Source organism: Plasmopara halstedii, assembly GCF_900000015.1.
Source record: "Plasmopara halstedii genome assembly, contig: Scaffold_3060, whole genome shotgun sequence".
In the NCBI taxonomy this organism is placed as follows: Eukaryota; Oomycota; class Peronosporomycetes; order Peronosporales; family Peronosporaceae; genus Plasmopara; species Plasmopara halstedii.
The window spans coordinates 2,509,556-2,526,640 of NW_020189964.1; the positions used below are offsets into that span (position 1 = coordinate 2,509,556).

Below are 17,085 nucleotides of genomic sequence, written 5' to 3' on the forward strand. Positions count from 1 at the left end.
CAGTATGTAATTTCTCTTCTCAGGTGACCACCAGTAGGGATATCATGTCCCTCGTACAGCATAATGTACACGAAGTTTTTCTCGTGAGGCATCGTCACACATTGAGTATCAGAGAAATTGATTTATACTCAGTATTCCCTGAGGCAATGCGAACACGTTCAGTGCTTTTGTGGAATTACTGAAGTCATACCACGATCTCGCCCTTACGAGCCAGTCGGACGTGAAGAGCTTTGTTGTAGACGAAGCGACGTCTTGACCTCGTCTGTAGCAGAGCTACTCTCTGCTCCTAAGCAGCGACGTGGCTCTGTATTTCTGGAGGTTCATCATGCTAGGTGGTGCAATGACGTAGTCATAAGTGTAAATAAGAGGTCTGCTTCATCTCAAACTCTGACTTACGCTGTGACTCTAGAGTAGAATCGATGTTTAACCCCGACTGAGAGAGACAGCCACATGAGGTCGACCTCTACCGGCATTTCATAATAAGCAAGTAAGTTACCTTTAATGTTGGATCGTTCGGTGGACCGACGGGTATATTAACGCTGTCATCATAATTGGTGGAATGGAAGTGTTGTCGTTAGCCCTGAAGCTAGTGACAGGTTACAATCAAACTTCGGCAAGATTTCCCTGGTGCCTTGGTTGCTTACGACCTTGTGTACCTACCATTGAAACAAGCAGGGTCGCCCGCGAGCAGACTCTCCACTACTGGATGCAACCGACGTGGTGGTGATCAAGACCATTGATCGGTAGCTGTCTTCGCTGACGTGTGGAGATGAGTGGGTGTAAGTAGCAGGAAGTGATGCGATCAGTGGTCACCTCAACAACCGCTCCACTAAGCTGGCTTGTAAATGCTTGAGACCGGTGAGACAGAGCAAACCTGTGTGAAAATTGAGCCTCATATTCAGCGGCACTTCTGCTGGCATATAGTACCAAAGGTGCACATATCATGGAGGGCACGAGTTTCACTGACTTCATGAATGTCATATTAAAGTACGTACGTACCTGGTTACATTAATAGGGTAATAGCTGGAGCCATAATTCATGATGACTAGTATTAATAGTGACGTGGCAGTGCAACAAGCTATTATTTCATTAATCTTTTGATTATTCATATTGTAATGTATGGTAAATGTCGCCAATTTTACACTTAGTGCAGGGAATCTTGTTAAAAATGATTTTAAAAAACTTTAAGCACGAGTTTTTGCTTAAACATGGGGCTACTACGTGCCCTGGTATCGACTGCTCTGCCATTCCTCCACTTTACATCTCTGCTCAACGCGGCTGAACTAACGGGGGCTGCTAAAGAGCATCGTGTCAGTTTGCGCGTCGTCTTTCGAGCCTTCTGGTTGGTTTTACATGCAGTTTTGCTTGAATCTTCAGCTTTATTTAAATTAAAAACAATTTGTTGCTCTCATACAGCCCAGCTTGTCAATGGCTCGTTGGTGATCCATTGCTAGAGCTCGTGCGAACCGAAGAATTTCGTGACATCATTGATCTCACGTAAAGTTATACGGCATTTTGTCAAATGGTCTATTGGGCTCACTGTTGTTGGTGTAGACTAATTCCTGCCGCAGGAATGCGCGAAAACCAAGGAGAAATAAGTTGTGAGGCAGGTCCACTAGAGTGTACGGGTCACCGTTGGCAGGTCTGTGTGCTGGACAAGGATCGTCTTGATGTCGTCAAGTATCTCGGCACAATAGCGGTGGGTGCTTATATTTTGTGAATATTTGTACATTTGTGACATAGGCAAGTGTGTTATTGTCTTCGCTTAGTGCTTTGAAGGGCACGAGTCCGGACAGGTAGGCGACTGGTCCACGAAGGCACAAAATTGTCTGACAGATGAGGAGCGTGACGTGGTGAAGGAATGTGTCGACAATCGTAGCAAAGACCTTTTGTTAAAGGTAAGGATGAAAACGAATGAGTTCATAAATACCAAAAGACTCATAATTGTACACTTTCTGCGTGAATAGATGATTCGGGAAGAGCAATCCGGAAGCGTTCCCTGGATGCCATATGTATGCGCTTATTGATTATTCTCGTCGCATACGGCTAATGTCATTTCTCTGGTATTTTGGTGTCTCGAAGATTACAGCGAATCAAGAAGTACTAGGATCGCTGACGGAGGGGGTTCCGCTGAGTATGCTGAAACGTGGCATTTGCTCAGCGTATACTGGGCCTAAGAGCTTTTACCCAGCGGAATGTTTGAAGCTTTCTGGTGAACAAAAGGTAGTTTCTCCCGAGGAATCTGTGCAAAGGAATGATGATAAACCGCTAGTAGCAACCGACAAGAAATTAGAACCCACGGCCACTCCATCAGAAAACACGGTGATTTTGGAAGCTCAAGCCCCTACTGATGCCAATGCCCCTGAAGTCGTAAATAGCGACAATGATGTGAAAATGAAAGAACAGCTGAGTACTCCTGCGTCTCCTGTTACTACTACGGTCGTCGTGGCAGCTGGCAAAGTACAGCTTGAAATGTACTGGCGAGCGTTTTGGTACTAGCTACTTGCATGCGATTTTTTTCTCTTTTATAGTACTGACCTACTACCATTTTCACTAGCCCCGGCTGCATGTCATTTATCACAAAGTCTTTGCTCACTCTTGTTAAAAACAAGGAGTACGTAGTCGTATTCACTGATACCACATTTAGCATGTACCAATATGATACTATTTCCAGATTCCAAGAGATTATTGACTTTCACCCAGTGCCTGCAGCTGGCACGTCAATTAACGCAAAGGGTAATTTCGTGTGCACCTCGGGCATGGTCGAATGCTTGGGACACAAATGGCTTAGCTGCGCTGTAGAAGAGTTCGAGCAAATAAGCGAGTTGGTGGAGCACATTGCTGTAAGTCCACCATTTAAAGAAATCATCCGTCCCATTCTTGAGAAATGTATTGTTATTTGATGAGTGCAGTGCATGGAAAGCAGAGATAACAAGGGCATGACGTGGAGCTCCATCATCAAGCGGTGTTATGAGGGCGAAGCGTACACGAAAATGAAATCATGCTATGACACGAAAAGTGACGATCTTCTTCGAAAGGTAATCGACATACTGTGACACTTTCTTTCGTCACACTCATTCAAAATGTGGTTGCAGAATGTGGCAAAAAGACAAGCATTGCCTTTACCGTGGGTTCCATACGTAAGTCACAGTAAACTTGCCGAGGTGTTTTCGTTTGCCTATAATGAATGACAAAGACACTACGTTCGACTAGGTTTTGATCAACGGCACGCCATTAGGTGAATCGTCTCACGGCATCGGGTTCAAGCAGCTCCTAAATGCGGTGTGCAATGCCTATTCTGGACCAAAGGATGTACGTTATGCATGATAAACGATGTCAGGTGATCCTCTCATTGATGCTGTTGATGATTAGTCGCTGCCGGCGGAATGTCAACCTAAACGCCTACGCGATGAAATGGAAGTACAAACTCCCGATGACAAAGAGGTGATTAAGCCGTGTGCTCCCGCGACGAAAGATACTGGTAAAACAGGAGCAGAGTACGATGACCCTCCAGGCATTGGCAAGCCAATCTCGATCGCGCCAGAGGCCAAAACAGTCACGGAGTTTAACGCTAAGGTTATTGGTGGCAACCATCCAGATGACAAGGACAGAACGAATTCTACTTTTATAGCAGTCGTATTACCCGGCATATGCTTCGTAGGACTTGTCATTGTCGCTCTAAGATTGACTCGCGACCACAAAAAGGACGCGTGAATGATAAGAATTTAATGTAAATACCTGGTGCTAACAATCGAATTTGCACCATCGATTAATTGTGAAAAAATTTGAGTTAGTTGTCTGCACTGTACAAGATGAGTAGCTCACAAAATAAGGTTGCAAACAGCTAGACTCCTTCCATGTCGTCGCTATCCTTGCTGCTAGTCTTTTGCTTACCGGCAGGAACAGATCTTTCTTCATCCGAGTCCGACTCCAGCTCAGGGTTAATGTCGTCATCCGACGACAAGCCACGCGTTTTACGAGTCATCTCGATTCCTGGGCTATCGACCATTGGCAGCTATGCAGTAACAGTCGTGAGATAAATTTTTGTTCCAAGATAGCATAGCTCAAACGAACCTGCATGGAGTAAGCAAATTGTGAGCTATTCTGTGTCGGTCGCCATATGAAAGACATGGCAGCGGAGACTGTAAAATTTAAGACAGGCCACGCAACGAGTTGCGTCCATTCCCATTCGACGTCCCACTCGAACACGCCAAACCGACTGCAGACGGCAACGATCGTAAGTATGGTGAAAAACACGATGAAGGCGGCGAGAGACCAGGCTAACCAGCGATACATGCTAAGCTTTGCAAACTGCTTTTGATCTCGTAAAACACGTAGAATGCGCTCCATCGAAAATTGGATCCACATAATAAACGTAAGGTTGCAAAGCAACTGAATGATCGACCAAGCTGTTGGCTTTTCCCGAAAGTCAGCGCCACTTGAGGTACCGCGAGTGACCTCGTCAGCGATACCCGAGACAAAGTACGCCAGCGACAATAAAGATATAATGCCTATTTCAACGCGGCTGAGGTGACTTCGAACAATGCCGTATCCTAGGCATACTATCAATAAGATTATACGCGCCAAAGTACGCACAAATGTCTGTCGTATCATATAGTGTGGATATCAGCACACAGGCCATTTTCATCAAGCGTAACAAATATAAACTTACATCTAGAATTATAGCAACGAGAAATGTAGTCGGGTATGGACAACATACGGGTTCTCCTGTCTTGTTCATTCGGTAAAAAGCATAAAGAGAGATAGCTGCCGCAGTTGTACCCGTTACTAAAATCAGCAGAATACCCCAGTGCAGTGAAAGTAATTGACGACGATGGCGAATAAGTAGAAACACGAAAAACACGTCCAGCACCAAGTATCCAATGGTCAAGAACCCGCTAAACGGCAACATACCGTACAAGACCGCAGGAAGCAATCCATATGGATTGCGCACTTCCATGGACCCCGAAAATGTCAGCATTTCTATTGGAGCGATTTCATCGTTAGAACAGACAAAAACTTGCGTGTCGGTCCATCCGCTCGAGGTTACAAGGTGCGAAACATTGGCCTGTAAAACTGGTGTGGTCTTTTCATTTACAAAGAAAACAAAGCGCTGAATATCTGACATGCCGTCAAACTTCAATTCGCTTGCATTTGAGCAGGCTAGCAGTTCGATCTTGTCGGATACCGTCTCAAAAGTTTTGTAGCTGTCCACGTGATAAAAGAAAACCACAAGCCTCCATCCGGCCATTTCCTGCGTCACATTGACGCTTTTAATATCAATCTGCATAAAATGACACGGTCACTTAGTTAAAATCCCCAACCATTGGTGTATACAAAATTGCACACGCACAGTGACGGACGAGTTGCCAACGCGCGCAAAGATTGGACCTTGATCTGTAGCGAAAAGCTTTTCAGCGCGTTGAAATGGCGGTATCCAAGTGTTGCTCTTTATTGGATATATAGATGCCGCGACCGCATGTATCAAGACAGTCCACAACAGCAACCACGGTACAAGCGACGACATCATGCACTCTTTTTAATTCTGAGGCCCCCTGTGATCTATGTGCTGATTGGTAAATATAGTTAAGACGGTGAGATGTTCCAGTTGGTAAATGACAATCACTCCAATTCCGCACACGCGAGACCGATATGGCGCTGCACTCCATGCTCATATTGCGAGCTTTCAGACATGCGTCACTATTTAACCGACTTTGCTTCATGACGAAAATGGCCGCAGTGGTGGTGCTGTGTAGTAGGGAGGTCTTTGTCTTTGGATCAATTCACCAGGTGCATGATAAGGTTACGGGTTGCAAAATAACTGAAAGAATGTTTGCGGATGGTCACGGGCCCTTGGGAATCGTTGGGCGATCCAGTATTCACATGAATGTAACGCTACGCTCACTGAAGGATGAGGAGGTGCAGAAGGACATAACAGTGCGCAGACTGAGCGACTACTTTGATTTTGGCGTCGTACTGGCCATTTACTCCACCGACGCTGCAATTGCTTGGGGATTCGATGAACACGCGGCTTGCAGCTGGAATTATTCTAACGAAACCGACGTGAAAAGTATAATTGAGAGAGAATTTTACGCTGTGAAGAGTGACCAAAGACTGCATGTTGACTTGACGTTTTATCCAAAAGAAGAAGGACTGCAAACGGCTTTACTGATGCCATGTTGGAAACAAAAACGAGCTGCGTTCGGATATCCTGTGAGTGCCGAAAATTTCGTGCCGTATCCGATGATGGACCCATTGCTGCATGTGGATGCTGCAATAGCGTTTCAAAATCCATACGGATATCTGCCGGGACTATTGTTTGGGCTGTATGTATTCAAGTGAGTATTTGCTTGTTATGTATTGCCAAAAAATTCTGGTAGCTAATGTTTTGGTGCGGTAATGCACCATAGCGGAGTTTTATCGTTGGTATATGGGGCACTAGATGTTTACTTTTTGATATTGATCAATCGCCACCGCCATAGCGTCGTTGGGACGCACTTCTTCCTGCTTGTTGTCTTGTTGCTCTCAACAGGTACGGTATTTTAGATTACGTACGTAAAAGAGATCTCTCATAGTTATGTGTTACATCACAGGCGAATCAGTGGTGTGGTTCGTAACGTATAAGCTTTTAAATGCGTCCGGTGTGCCTGTTTGTTGCCCATACCCAGACACGGTGCTCTTTTCAACTTTTGTAAAGGTCCTTGCAGGAATGGTGGCGCGTATTGCTACAACGCTGGTCAGCTTAGGCTACGGTATTGTGCGAAATCAAATTTCGTGGCCTGAAGTTTTTGTCGTTTCTGGGCTTGGCGTTTGTTACTTTATAGCTGTTGGAGCACTTGAAGTAAGCCATCTTGCCAATCAATCAGAAGGTGATGTGCGACCTCCTGCTGTCTGGGAAGCGCTCGTTATTATGACCAATGGATGCTTTGGAGGATGGATTTTCATGTCACTCAAGCTTACACGAAAAAATCTAGCCGCTTTTGGCCAGGTAAGCACATCTATCACGCCATTACAACTGCATGAAATCTAATGACGCCTTGTTCAATGTAAATGTGATGAACAGACGGCTAAACTGCAGATATACGCTTCTCTTAATCGTATTTTGGTCGCATACGTGGTCATCTCATTTTTTTTAATGGCTCTTGAAGGGGCTATGTAAGTTGTAGACGATGCTGTTAGCTTGCACGCGATCTGGCTAACATGCAGCGTGAATGTTGCGAATTTTGTGTCAGCTATTCAGGCTCAGTGTGGGTACCGTGGACGTACATATGGATGGTGTGGGCAGCAACTCGCCTCTTCTTTTTCGGGATATTGCTTGTAGTAGTGTATTTATGGCGACCAACCGAGCATGGCCTACTTTATGCCCAGATGGATCAGCTCCCTAATCGGGAACCAGTCACGCCACAATCCCGTGGTATTGAACTAAATCAGCGTGTTGCCTCAGCAACAGATGACGAAAACTCAACACCTTTCGAGGCCTCTTCAAATGCAGATTTTCCAGCTTGCGGCAAAACTGCTCCGACAGTCGAGTCATTGTAATTTTGAAATTATGTGTCGGTAGGAGTGCAAACAGCGGGATCTGGTTCACGTCGAAGTGCGAAAAACAGCTGTGATACAAAGCCGGGTCCGTCTGATTGGGTTGGACGTCATGTGTGTGTTAATTTGTGATCTTTAACTGTTATTTTTGAAGTGAAATTTGAAACGGCTAACATACCTTCATGGTTCCGGTAGAAAACCATTCCCAAAATATAGGTTAAATAATTGCGGGCAAGTTGAGGGTGCTCAGCACAGCACCTGTACTTCTTGTGATAAGAATCGATAAGATTATTTCGTCATTCGTGTCCTCTAGCCAGCAGAGTCCTCTGCCACACGACCGCTTGGCGATTTCAGACGTGCATGCGCCATCTTTTGAGTGTGTCCAGCTACCTTTTCGCTAAAGAGACCGGAGCCAAGCCACTTGGACGGAATAGAATTCATGCATCAAACCGTATACCCTATAGATGCTAGCGTAGATGGCACTCCTCGATTAAAGCTAGCCGTGGAAAATCATTACTCGCAGGATCTGGATAGGAAAGATTCGACAAGAGTAAATCATCGAATACCTTTATCAACGTCAGAACCAGATTTATCGATTGCGAATGATTCAAGGCCGACGGTCATCATCACAAACGGCAAACACTGGACAATCGAAAATAGCAATCACCACAAAGAAAACGATACAGATAGAAAGAAACAGACCGATGATGGCAACAACTTAATTGTTGCCAAAAGTAGAAGACAGCTTTTTTTTGCGGATGAGACGGGTGGTGCATTAGTGGAGATGACCTACTCTAATCGAACACATTACGGAAAACAGGTTGGCCCAGGAGCGATCCAAAGTATTCGAAAGGATGGTTGTTGCGCTGTTCAATAATAAATTCAGCTTATCCTCAAACTTTGAACAGATCAACCTTGTGCAGTTTTGAGACTGTAGGGTGTTGGTAGAGCTGGGATATACATGAATATGGAGAGCTAGGCTCGATAGATGTGCGTGCTGCTCCTACTTTAACTGTAAGCACAGTATTTATATACCAACATCGATTCAACAAGCAGACCGAGCGCATGGAAATGCTTACGTAAAGTTTCATAAGCTAAAAGATAGAACCAATTTTCAATGATAATAAGCCGTTGGGACGACCAGTGTTCCACCAAACAGCAAAATATACTGTGAAAAGCGGCACAAGAAAGTTAAATCAAGCAAACACGTAAGTTTCTTGACTAATTACACTTCCCAGTATGCTTCTTGTTATACAAAGCATTCTTAGCGGAATGACGAAAACACAGTAAGCTGCAGAAGCGTAAATTCGTTCCATAGTCGACATTGCCAAGACAAAAAAGTCCTTTACAATCTACTTGTTGGCCTTAGCAGCCTTGTGGCGGGCAATACGACGACCAACACCACGGATCTTCTTGCCGCGGTTCTTGGCTTCCTTAATCTGTTTGCGCGACGTCTCAACCTTCTCAACTAGACCCTGACGAATCAAACGGTATTTGGGCTCGAAGCGCTTGGCGTCATTCACCGTGTCATATACGAGCCCGAAACCCGAGCTCTTGCCACCACCGAATTGCGTGCGGAAGCCATAAAGAAAAACAGTGTTGGCATCCTTCACCTTGTACATCTGCTCATAAACGCGTCACAACCAATGTCAGCGATCTGAATTTTGTTTTGTGTGTCGGCCGGTCAGATTGTCGAAATCTGCGATGGACTAGATTTAATATCATATGAGCTATAGGGCACTGATATAGCTTTGATAGATTCGCGTCTTTATCCTGTCCTTATGACAATGCCATCTCGCTGACAAGCTGACTCGGTAAATTAAAGTCGTACCTTGGCAATCTTTTCCTGAAGCTCAGCCTTGGGGACGTTAGGGCGGCCAGGGTGGATCACCTCTACCACCTGGATCGACCCAGCACTGAAAGTCAGACTCTGGATAGGTCATACGAAATGTATCACAAATGCGTGTACGCACCATTTGGCGGCGAGCCAATAGAGTATTGCGAAGAAATTTGCGCGTGCGCACCGTAACGGGAGCCTTGTCAGCCATGCTTAAGGTGTTGGACTTAGTAACGAAAAGCTCTGCAGGGAATGGAATGAACTACTGAACAGCTTGAAAACAAGACTTCAGAGCCAATCAATCTGCCACTCGGAGCAATGGCCAATCACCAAGTTGATAGTTCATTGAATATTTGATGTTGCAAAAATTAAGTTAAGGTAATTAGATCAGAAATATTTAGCAAACAAAAATCCCAGTGATTTTTCATCTAAGTTTAAAATTCACCAACTTAACCTCAATTCCTGGTATCTATCCTTTCGCCTTTTGCGCACGAGCCTCAGCTTTCTTGGCAGCATTCTCGGCAAGACGCTCCTCCTCAGCCTGTGCTTGCTTGTGGAGATCGTCTAAAATCGACTGTTTGTAATCTTCAAACGTGCCGTCGTACACCACCACATCCTGGTCACCACACACCCACAAAACACATTCTGTTGACTCAATCAGACGCGCATCGTGAGTAACAATGACTACACCGCCATCGTACTCGCGTATGGCATCGCACAATGCGTCAATTGACTCGATATCTAAATTATTAGTGGGTTCGTCCAGTATCAGAATATGCGGGCGCATCAGAACCAATTCTGCAATGACCACACGAGCTTTTTGACCACCAGAAAGCAAGCGATTCTTGATTTCGTGTGCGTGACCTTCCAGACCTACTTTGCCAAGTAAATTGCGCACCTGCTGGTACGATTGGTCTTGAAACAGACGGCGCAAATACTCGACCGGTGTCTCGCCCATGGGCAACTTATCGACAAAATGTTGGCTGTAGATCCCAAGACGTACCCGTGGGTTACGTCGCACCTCGCCTTCAGTTACCGTAACCTCTCCTGTTATCATTTTTAACAGCGTACTCTTTCCCACACCATTTGGACCCACGATACACACACGCGACGTCGTATCAATACCAAAGTCAGTGTTTTTAAACAAGTATGGTCCGTCACCATAGCGAAAACTGGCTTCACGCACTTCAAGTATCGGTGGCGACACTATTGTGGTCTCTGGAAAGCTAAATTGAACAATGTATTCCTTTGGACGTTCCAACAAATCCGTAGGGGCACTGACTTCCGCTGCATCCTCTGGCAACAACGCCTTCTTCTTTGTTGCACGAGCACCAGGTTCTCGTTTCTTTTTGACAATCTCTGTCGCCTTTTTCGACGATTTGCCAGATGCTTTTAAGTTACGAAGTTGCTTCTGCTGCTTTTCCCAAGCTTTTTCCATCTGCTTGCGCTTTTGCTTTTCCATTTCACGAAACATATCATAATTGCCTTTGTAGTGCGCAATCTTCTTGTTTTCTAGATGCAGCACTTCCGAACACACGCTGTTTAGAAAATCAGCATCATGGGATACAACTAGCAGCGTCTTTTTCCATTTTTGCAAATAATCATCCAGCCATATAACAGCATTAAGGTCCAAGTGATTTGTCGGTTCATCAAGCATCAGCAACGTCGGCTCCACATACAGTGCCTTAGCTAGCGAGATACGCATTCGCCACCCACCCGAAAAATCCTTCGTGACCTTTTCCTGCATGGCTGAATCGAATCCTAAACCAAAAAGAATACGACGTGCACGAGCCTCAGCGGCTGACGCATTGGATTGTGATAGCTGCTCATAGACTTCATTCAGTCGATCATCGAGAGCCGAATCTTGCTTTGTTTCGAGCTGTGCAAGCAACGACTTTTCCTCTTCAAGCAATGCCCACCGCTCAGCATCTGCCTTCAGCACAGCATCCACAGCGCGCGTATCGTCAGCTACGACTTCTTGTTCCACATAAAGACAATCGATTTTCGGCGGAATCTTGAGCTCTCCAAGTGCAATCATTTTCAATATGGTCGTCTTTCCTTGACCGTTCGGACCCACAAGACCGTATTTGCCGCCAGCATTAATGTGCAGTGACGCGTTGTCGTACAACAACTTATTGTGCGCATTGATACTGAAATTATCAATGTGAATGTCTGTAGCGTTTTCCCAGTTCGAGTCTTCTGTGAACGCTTGCTGTGAGACAGAGAACTGAGCACCGTCCATAGGATTAGCAGCACGATGGTACTCGTCCTCGCGCTCTTGGCGCTCTTGCTCTTCTTTCAGTCGCTTCCGTTCCTTGTTGCTAAGACGTTTACCCTCTTTCTCCTTCTTGTGCTTTTTCTCCTTCTTGGCTGCTTTCTCGCCATCTTCTGCCTCTTCATCATCGTCATCATTAGTATCAAAGGCAATTTTTGATTTCTTCTTCTTCTTGTCTTTCTTCTCAACCTCGTCAACTGGATCCACATTGTCGAAGAATAAATCTGTTGAAATCATTTTCTTTTTGCTCTTCTTCTTGTCTTTCTTCTTCTCTTCAATCGGTTCAGGTTTATGCTTTTCTTCATTTTCCTGCTCTACCTCTTCATTGCTCTCCAAACGATGTGACATTGTGTCTTTTTTCGGACTTTTCTTCGTGTCTAAAAGAGTATCAATATCTTTTACCTCCTTCTCTTCCTCTTCTTGTTCTTCTTGCTCCTCTTCTTCGCTCTCGCTACCGTCCACTAGGGCTGCAAAGTTTACTACGGCCTTCTTTTTGATCTTTTTGCTCTTCTTCTTGCTCACACTATTCGCAATCTGCGCATAGGGATCATCCTCATCTACATCCTCCTCTGCGTCTGAAGTCGTGCGCTGGCTGATCTGCTCCTCGCTGGTTTTGGATGCCTGACGCTGTGTTTTGCGTGCTTTCAGCTTCTCTTTTCGCGCCAACTTTTTGTCATCTTTCTCTACCGAGGTATTAGTAACCGGCGGCGACACTTTGGCCTCATCAGAGTCCGAGTCATCGCCACGACGGCCTCCTTTTTTCTTACCACGAGCCATAGTCCTTAGTGGATGGCAGGCTTACTTCTAACGTATGACTGGACAAAATCACAAATTGTAAAGCGGTGGTATGATTGGATGGATAATAATTGGTATATTTTAAGATTCCAGTTGGTGATAGTAGTTGTACAAGTAAGCATGCCTAGTATTGCAATCAGTACTACAGCATGCTCATTCTTGCTTTTACATCTTTCCTACAGTTTTGCGACTGTGACGCAGCCGTCATCATTATAGTCCTAGAGAAATGTGTCAGGTATGAATGTTCATGGCTTGGACTGCCTATGTCACCGTAAAGATTCCAGAAGCAGGAGATGTGACAAGAGGGACGTCGGGCTCAATTCAAGGAGAGGTGTAATGCTAAGTGGTTGCAGTGCACTCGTACAGAGAAAGCTTTGACTCAACGAGTCCTCGTTAACGATGCTCCATACGCAAGTGAAAATGACAGCCTCTAAAGTATAGTATGCTTTTAACTTTAAAAGTGATAGATATCAATTTATATATGACATTAACCGATACTTAGTATATTCGTTTTACTATCTGCGATATTTTAGCATGAACTGCGCAGCGTGAGGCTAGTGGCTCACAAGTCCCACAGACCCTCTTCTTTCCGGAGTATCTCCCCTCTTCTCCACACTAGTACCTGCAAATACATCATCGTAGAGGCGATTTTGTTAAAACTCGGCCATCGTCGCGACTACCTTCAGACTTTACTCGGTGAGACAGCTGTACGCTTTTTGGAAGAGTAGTCGCTGTGATCATTCGAATATCGACCCATCACATTTGCCCCCACCGAGGGATACACGGCAAAGAAGTCCCCGTGGTAAAATATTTTTAAGGCCGGGGTAGTATCAGCTTCCTGCCCTGCCTCCGCACGAGCTCCGAGTTGCGTGCTGGTTCTCTACGGCGGAGGGTGTGCCAACGCTCCGCCGCAGAGCTCACGGCGACGTCTCACTTGTTACTAATGAGCTGGACCTGATCGGTGAGTCAAAATCACCCACCCCTCCCGCAAGCGCATAACATTGTGGACTCGATCACGTCGTTATTATTGATTTATTCCATTAGAAGTTGTCCATCACGCAATGGCAAGACTCGCACTTGCCTTTACTAAGGATCAAAATTAGCGCTGGAAAGTATCTCCGCGAGAACTGTTTAACTTTTTGGAGTGAAGGCTAAAAATCATACTCAATTAGTGTACTGGGTGAAGAATCAACTAGTTGTACAACTTCACAAACCAGCTTCAGCAAAGCAGACGTCCGATTAGTGCTACAGCGGGGCTGCCGTAGCACTTTTGCTAAGAGGAAGCTTGGTTAGGGTCGGTGACCTAGGTTCTATACTTAGTTCCAGTACGAGTTTAGCGGATCGCAATCCCCTTACTCCAAGAGTAATTACAAGCTTAATTTAAGGCTAATTACCTCTTCCGTTTAAAGTATAAACTATATTTCTCAGTTTTATTTGAGGCAAAGCCGTCTAAATCTAAATCTAGAGGTTTTCATAACTTAATAGGAAAAACCAATCAAATTTATAACTACTGGCAGTCAAGCCACGAACTTATTTTTTTTAATTGTAGCCACACCATCTTGTGTGACCCGCACCCTACATACAAGGGCACGTGAAATTCCCATCACATTCTTTCCCATCAAGATTGTGAACACCTATAGCTCACATTCACTTGTCGCCTCGAACGAGGCTCGCGTGTCCAAGACACCACAGCATCAGAACCTTCTTCCCAAATTCCCTGCTCATTGAGCCCTGTGCCGAGGACACGGAAGACACCCAGCCTCGCTGGTTCCGAAAACGCCCGCGGGTAGAGCCTTTCTTCGTCACCTGCAACGGTGTAAAATCGGGCAGCACATCCGCGGCTTCAAGGGAAGCGCCAAATACCGCGCAGCACATTGTCAGCGACAGAGTCTCACGACCAAGAACATAGACGCGATGTCTACTCCCGACCCTGCACCGTGCCTGCCGCGGGCGATGGATGGCCTCGTCGAGGATTTGGAAAAAGATGACTACGAGTCGGATAATCCTTTCCCAGGATGGGAAGGAGAAGAAAGCGAAGTGCTCCAGCGGCGCGACGTGAGCCCTGCTCGAACGTTGCGGACGCCGTGTCCGATTCCCGAACTATCGACTTCCGAGGTAAGTGGTGTCATTACCAATGATCTCGACAAGGCACAGAAGCAGCAGCTGGATGCTGTCTGCAGAACTGCTCCCATGCGCGCGCCTCCACGGTCATTCGTTGACCCTCGTGTGGAATACGGCTTCCGCTCGGCGAATCCCGCCACAGAAGCAAATACGCGATCATTCGATCGTTTGGCGTCTACGTGATCGGGACCCCGGCCACTTCACAAGATAAGCTTGACGAAAGAAAAGCTCTTCGAGCTCGCTTATTGGGTTCTAGAGAAATCCCGGTGGATACGTACCGCACTCGACTTCGTGCTCAAAGAGGAACGCTCTTGAACCAGCGATGCGGACGATTTCTGTGGTTCTTGCCCCTGACGAAACCGCTGTAGATGACGAAGAGCTCTTTTAGCGATGGAGGCAGCGGTATAGGAAGCCTTTCTCGCTGAAAAACTTATAGTTGAGCCACTAGGAAATGGACGCGCGCGAGGAACGCCATCTTCGGTTTGAGTTTGCCAAACTCAAGTCGCGTTGCCGACTTACTTTGGATTGTCGCTGCGACGTATGGGTTGATCCATGACGCTTCCGCGAACTCTGTGTCTCTCACACAGATGAGCCTGCGTCCGCAGTAGCTCAGTGCTATAGATTGAGCCCGGTTCATGGCTTTTCGGCTTTCCCGGCTATTGCCGAGAAGCGCGAGGCGTACGACGACTCGAAACGTCGTGCTCATTTTAATGATAAGCGTCCACGACGTCTGGGCAACTTTGCCGAAGTGACACTCCAACTCCCTCGAGTTCTCGAAGTCGGGTATTCCCGCCACTTGACACTATACTGGGTATGACCCTGGCGACGACGTCGACCCACAAGAGGTTCCACGTGATAGTGGGCACCACCATTTTCGTCGAGAAGAGTCGGCGGCGGACAATGACGACTGGGTCGATCGCCGTCCGGTGACTCGCGATGCTCTTCGAGCTCTTAGGGACGAGGTCCGTCGCGTTCGAGGCTCCGCTGAGCATCATGCTAAGGTTGCATACCGCTGCTTGGGAGACCTTGAAAACTTGAAGCACGTTGTGCACCGGCTGCCTAACGTTGAGGACTATCGCGCTCTGTCTGAGCGGACCATGGCCGTCGATCAGACGAATGCGTCACTTTGTGACGGTAAAGCAGCGCCTGGCGCCGTTGGAGATAAATATCGATGCATTCCGTGCTCAAAATCAGTTGCTGGTCCAGCTTCTGGGTAGTCGAGCACCTGTGAGCGCCGCTTCGGCGCCAGTGCTTCCGCGATCACTAGCGCCGAAGTCCGGTACGGCTTGAGCAAGCCCACATACCGGGTGTGCGCGGATCCGTATCGGAAGGTCTAGCACATACGCAAAGCCCCAACCTTGAAGGTTCAATAAACCGTGGACGGAGCTATGTCTGAACGACAGCAGAAACTACATGTAGGAAGGTTTCTGGCATTTGATCAAACCAGGTCTCCGACCTCAATTTTCCTAACGTTTCCTCTACCCATTTTCCTTCTGCATGTCTTGGCTTTCAGCCATCGCATCGCAAACGTGTCGTAAGACGCTCAGTCTGCTCGACAGGAAGTCATCAAATTCTTTAAAAACAGAGAGACGGTTGACATCAGGTAACCACTCGGCTATTCCTCCCCCACCAGACCCTAAACCATGGGATGGCGGCATCAGCAGGACGCGAGGATGAACGAGCCCGTTCACGTGAAATGGCGTTAACCGGTGAACACATGCGCTGCATTGTTCACAGCAAACTCTACGAGTGGCACCATGGCGCGCCCTAGCGCCTCGGCGTCTCGGCGCGGACGCTACGAAGGACGTCCTTGACGACGCCATTAACGTGCTGAGTCTGATCATAGTTCTGCTGATGGCCCGCTATTGACATATCCAGCTTGGGTTCTAGCACCTTAAAGATTGTCGACCAAAACTTTTCAGTGAAGCGTGGGTCTCTGTCAGAGATAATTGACTCCGATAATCCATGTTGTCGAAAGACATGATTCACAAACAACATCGCTGGACCGACACCAACGATGGTATTTGGCTCTGCCGCAAGATCAGCCATCTTGCTCAAACGATAGACGAGCTCCACGACTCCCGTGTTGCCCGCCGAATCTTTTGGCAGGCCAAACACAAAGTCCAAACTCATGGACCGCCAGTACCCAGTGGGTATAGGTAAGCTGGCCAGCGGCGCAGCCGTATTCATAGAGGGTTTCACCTGTTGACACGTTTCACACGTGCGCACATATAGAACTAACTACAACTTCTATCATGTGACTGTGAATATTCATAGAACTAACTACAACTTCTATCATGTGACTGTGAATATTCCGACGAAATAGCGGTGCTCGTACATTTGTACAGCACGGGCCACCAATAGTGGTGACTCACTGAGTTGTATGTTTTGTCACGACCGACGTGACCACTGAGTGGCGTGTCGTGAGCCTCATAGAAGATGCGTTTTCTCAAATCCGCATCTTGAGGAACCACAATTCGTGGTGTATCCGTTGAATCGGTGCTATAATATAGCAAACCGT

The 17,085-nt window shown here is 46.6% G+C and overlaps 8 protein-coding genes across 8 annotated transcripts; 4 read left to right on the plus strand and 4 right to left on the minus strand.

The window, feature by feature from the left end:
- Positions 1-1,208: 1,208 nt before the first annotated feature.
- On the plus strand, positions 1,209-3,714 carry PHALS_07013 (Gamma-interferon inducible lysosomal thiol reductase; the record flags this gene model as incomplete). Its single annotated transcript, XM_024720408.1, has 12 exons — positions 1,209-1,342; positions 1,417-1,497; positions 1,555-1,699; positions 1,770-1,898; positions 1,968-2,012; positions 2,083-2,492; positions 2,558-2,614; positions 2,675-2,843; positions 2,913-3,038; positions 3,096-3,140; positions 3,214-3,312; positions 3,373-3,714. The coding sequence occupies 12 exons, from the start codon at positions 1,209-1,211 to the stop codon at positions 3,712-3,714; spliced, it is 1,782 nt and encodes a 593-aa protein (XP_024585610.1).
- Positions 3,715-3,844: 130 nt separating this feature from the next.
- On the minus strand, positions 3,845-5,530 carry PHALS_07014 (gpr7 transmembrane protein; the record flags this gene model as incomplete). The annotated part of the gene is made up of 4 exons (XM_024720409.1): positions 3,845-4,015; positions 4,075-4,602; positions 4,673-5,284; positions 5,354-5,530. 4 exons carry the CDS (start codon positions 5,528-5,530, stop codon positions 3,845-3,847), a joined length of 1,488 nt encoding a protein of 495 aa, XP_024585611.1.
- Positions 5,531-5,883: 353 nt separating this feature from the next.
- PHALS_07015 (gpr7 transmembrane protein) lies at positions 5,884-7,539 on the plus strand (the record flags this gene model as incomplete). Its single annotated transcript, XM_024720410.1, has 6 exons — positions 5,884-6,338; positions 6,411-6,532; positions 6,594-6,752; positions 6,825-6,988; positions 7,064-7,155; positions 7,233-7,539. 6 exons carry the CDS (start codon positions 5,884-5,886, stop codon positions 7,537-7,539), a joined length of 1,299 nt encoding a protein of 432 aa, XP_024585612.1.
- A 436-nt stretch (positions 7,540-7,975) lies between these two features.
- Positions 7,976-8,619, plus strand: PHALS_07016 (uncharacterized protein; the record flags this gene model as incomplete). Its single annotated transcript, XM_024720411.1, has 3 exons — positions 7,976-8,356; positions 8,485-8,526; positions 8,593-8,619. The coding sequence occupies 3 exons, from the start codon at positions 7,976-7,978 to the stop codon at positions 8,617-8,619; spliced, it is 450 nt and encodes a 149-aa protein (XP_024585613.1).
- A 269-nt stretch (positions 8,620-8,888) lies between these two features.
- On the minus strand, positions 8,889-9,584 carry PHALS_07017 (40s ribosomal protein; the record flags this gene model as incomplete). The annotated part of the gene is made up of 3 exons (XM_024720413.1): positions 8,889-9,158; positions 9,368-9,436; positions 9,510-9,584. 3 exons carry the CDS (start codon positions 9,582-9,584, stop codon positions 8,889-8,891), a joined length of 414 nt encoding a protein of 137 aa, XP_024585614.1.
- A 258-nt stretch (positions 9,585-9,842) lies between these two features.
- On the minus strand, positions 9,843-12,425 carry PHALS_07018 (atp-binding cassette sub-family f member 1; the record flags this gene model as incomplete). The annotated part of the gene is made up of 4 exons (XM_024720414.1): positions 9,843-10,762; positions 10,841-11,687; positions 11,967-12,025; positions 12,104-12,425. The coding sequence occupies 4 exons, from the start codon at positions 12,423-12,425 to the stop codon at positions 9,843-9,845; spliced, it is 2,148 nt and encodes a 715-aa protein (XP_024585615.1).
- Positions 12,426-14,396: 1,971 nt separating this feature from the next.
- On the plus strand, positions 14,397-14,747 carry PHALS_07019 (uncharacterized protein; the record flags this gene model as incomplete). The annotated part of the gene is made up of 1 exon (XM_024720415.1): positions 14,397-14,747. One exon carries the CDS (start codon positions 14,397-14,399, stop codon positions 14,745-14,747), a length of 351 nt encoding a protein of 116 aa, XP_024585616.1.
- A 1,584-nt stretch (positions 14,748-16,331) lies between these two features.
- On the minus strand, positions 16,332-16,754 carry PHALS_07020 (reverse transcriptase; the record flags this gene model as incomplete). Its single annotated transcript, XM_024720416.1, has 1 exon — positions 16,332-16,754. The coding sequence occupies one exon, from the start codon at positions 16,752-16,754 to the stop codon at positions 16,332-16,334; it is 423 nt and encodes a 140-aa protein (XP_024585617.1).
- Between the last annotated feature and the right edge of the window lie 331 nt (positions 16,755-17,085).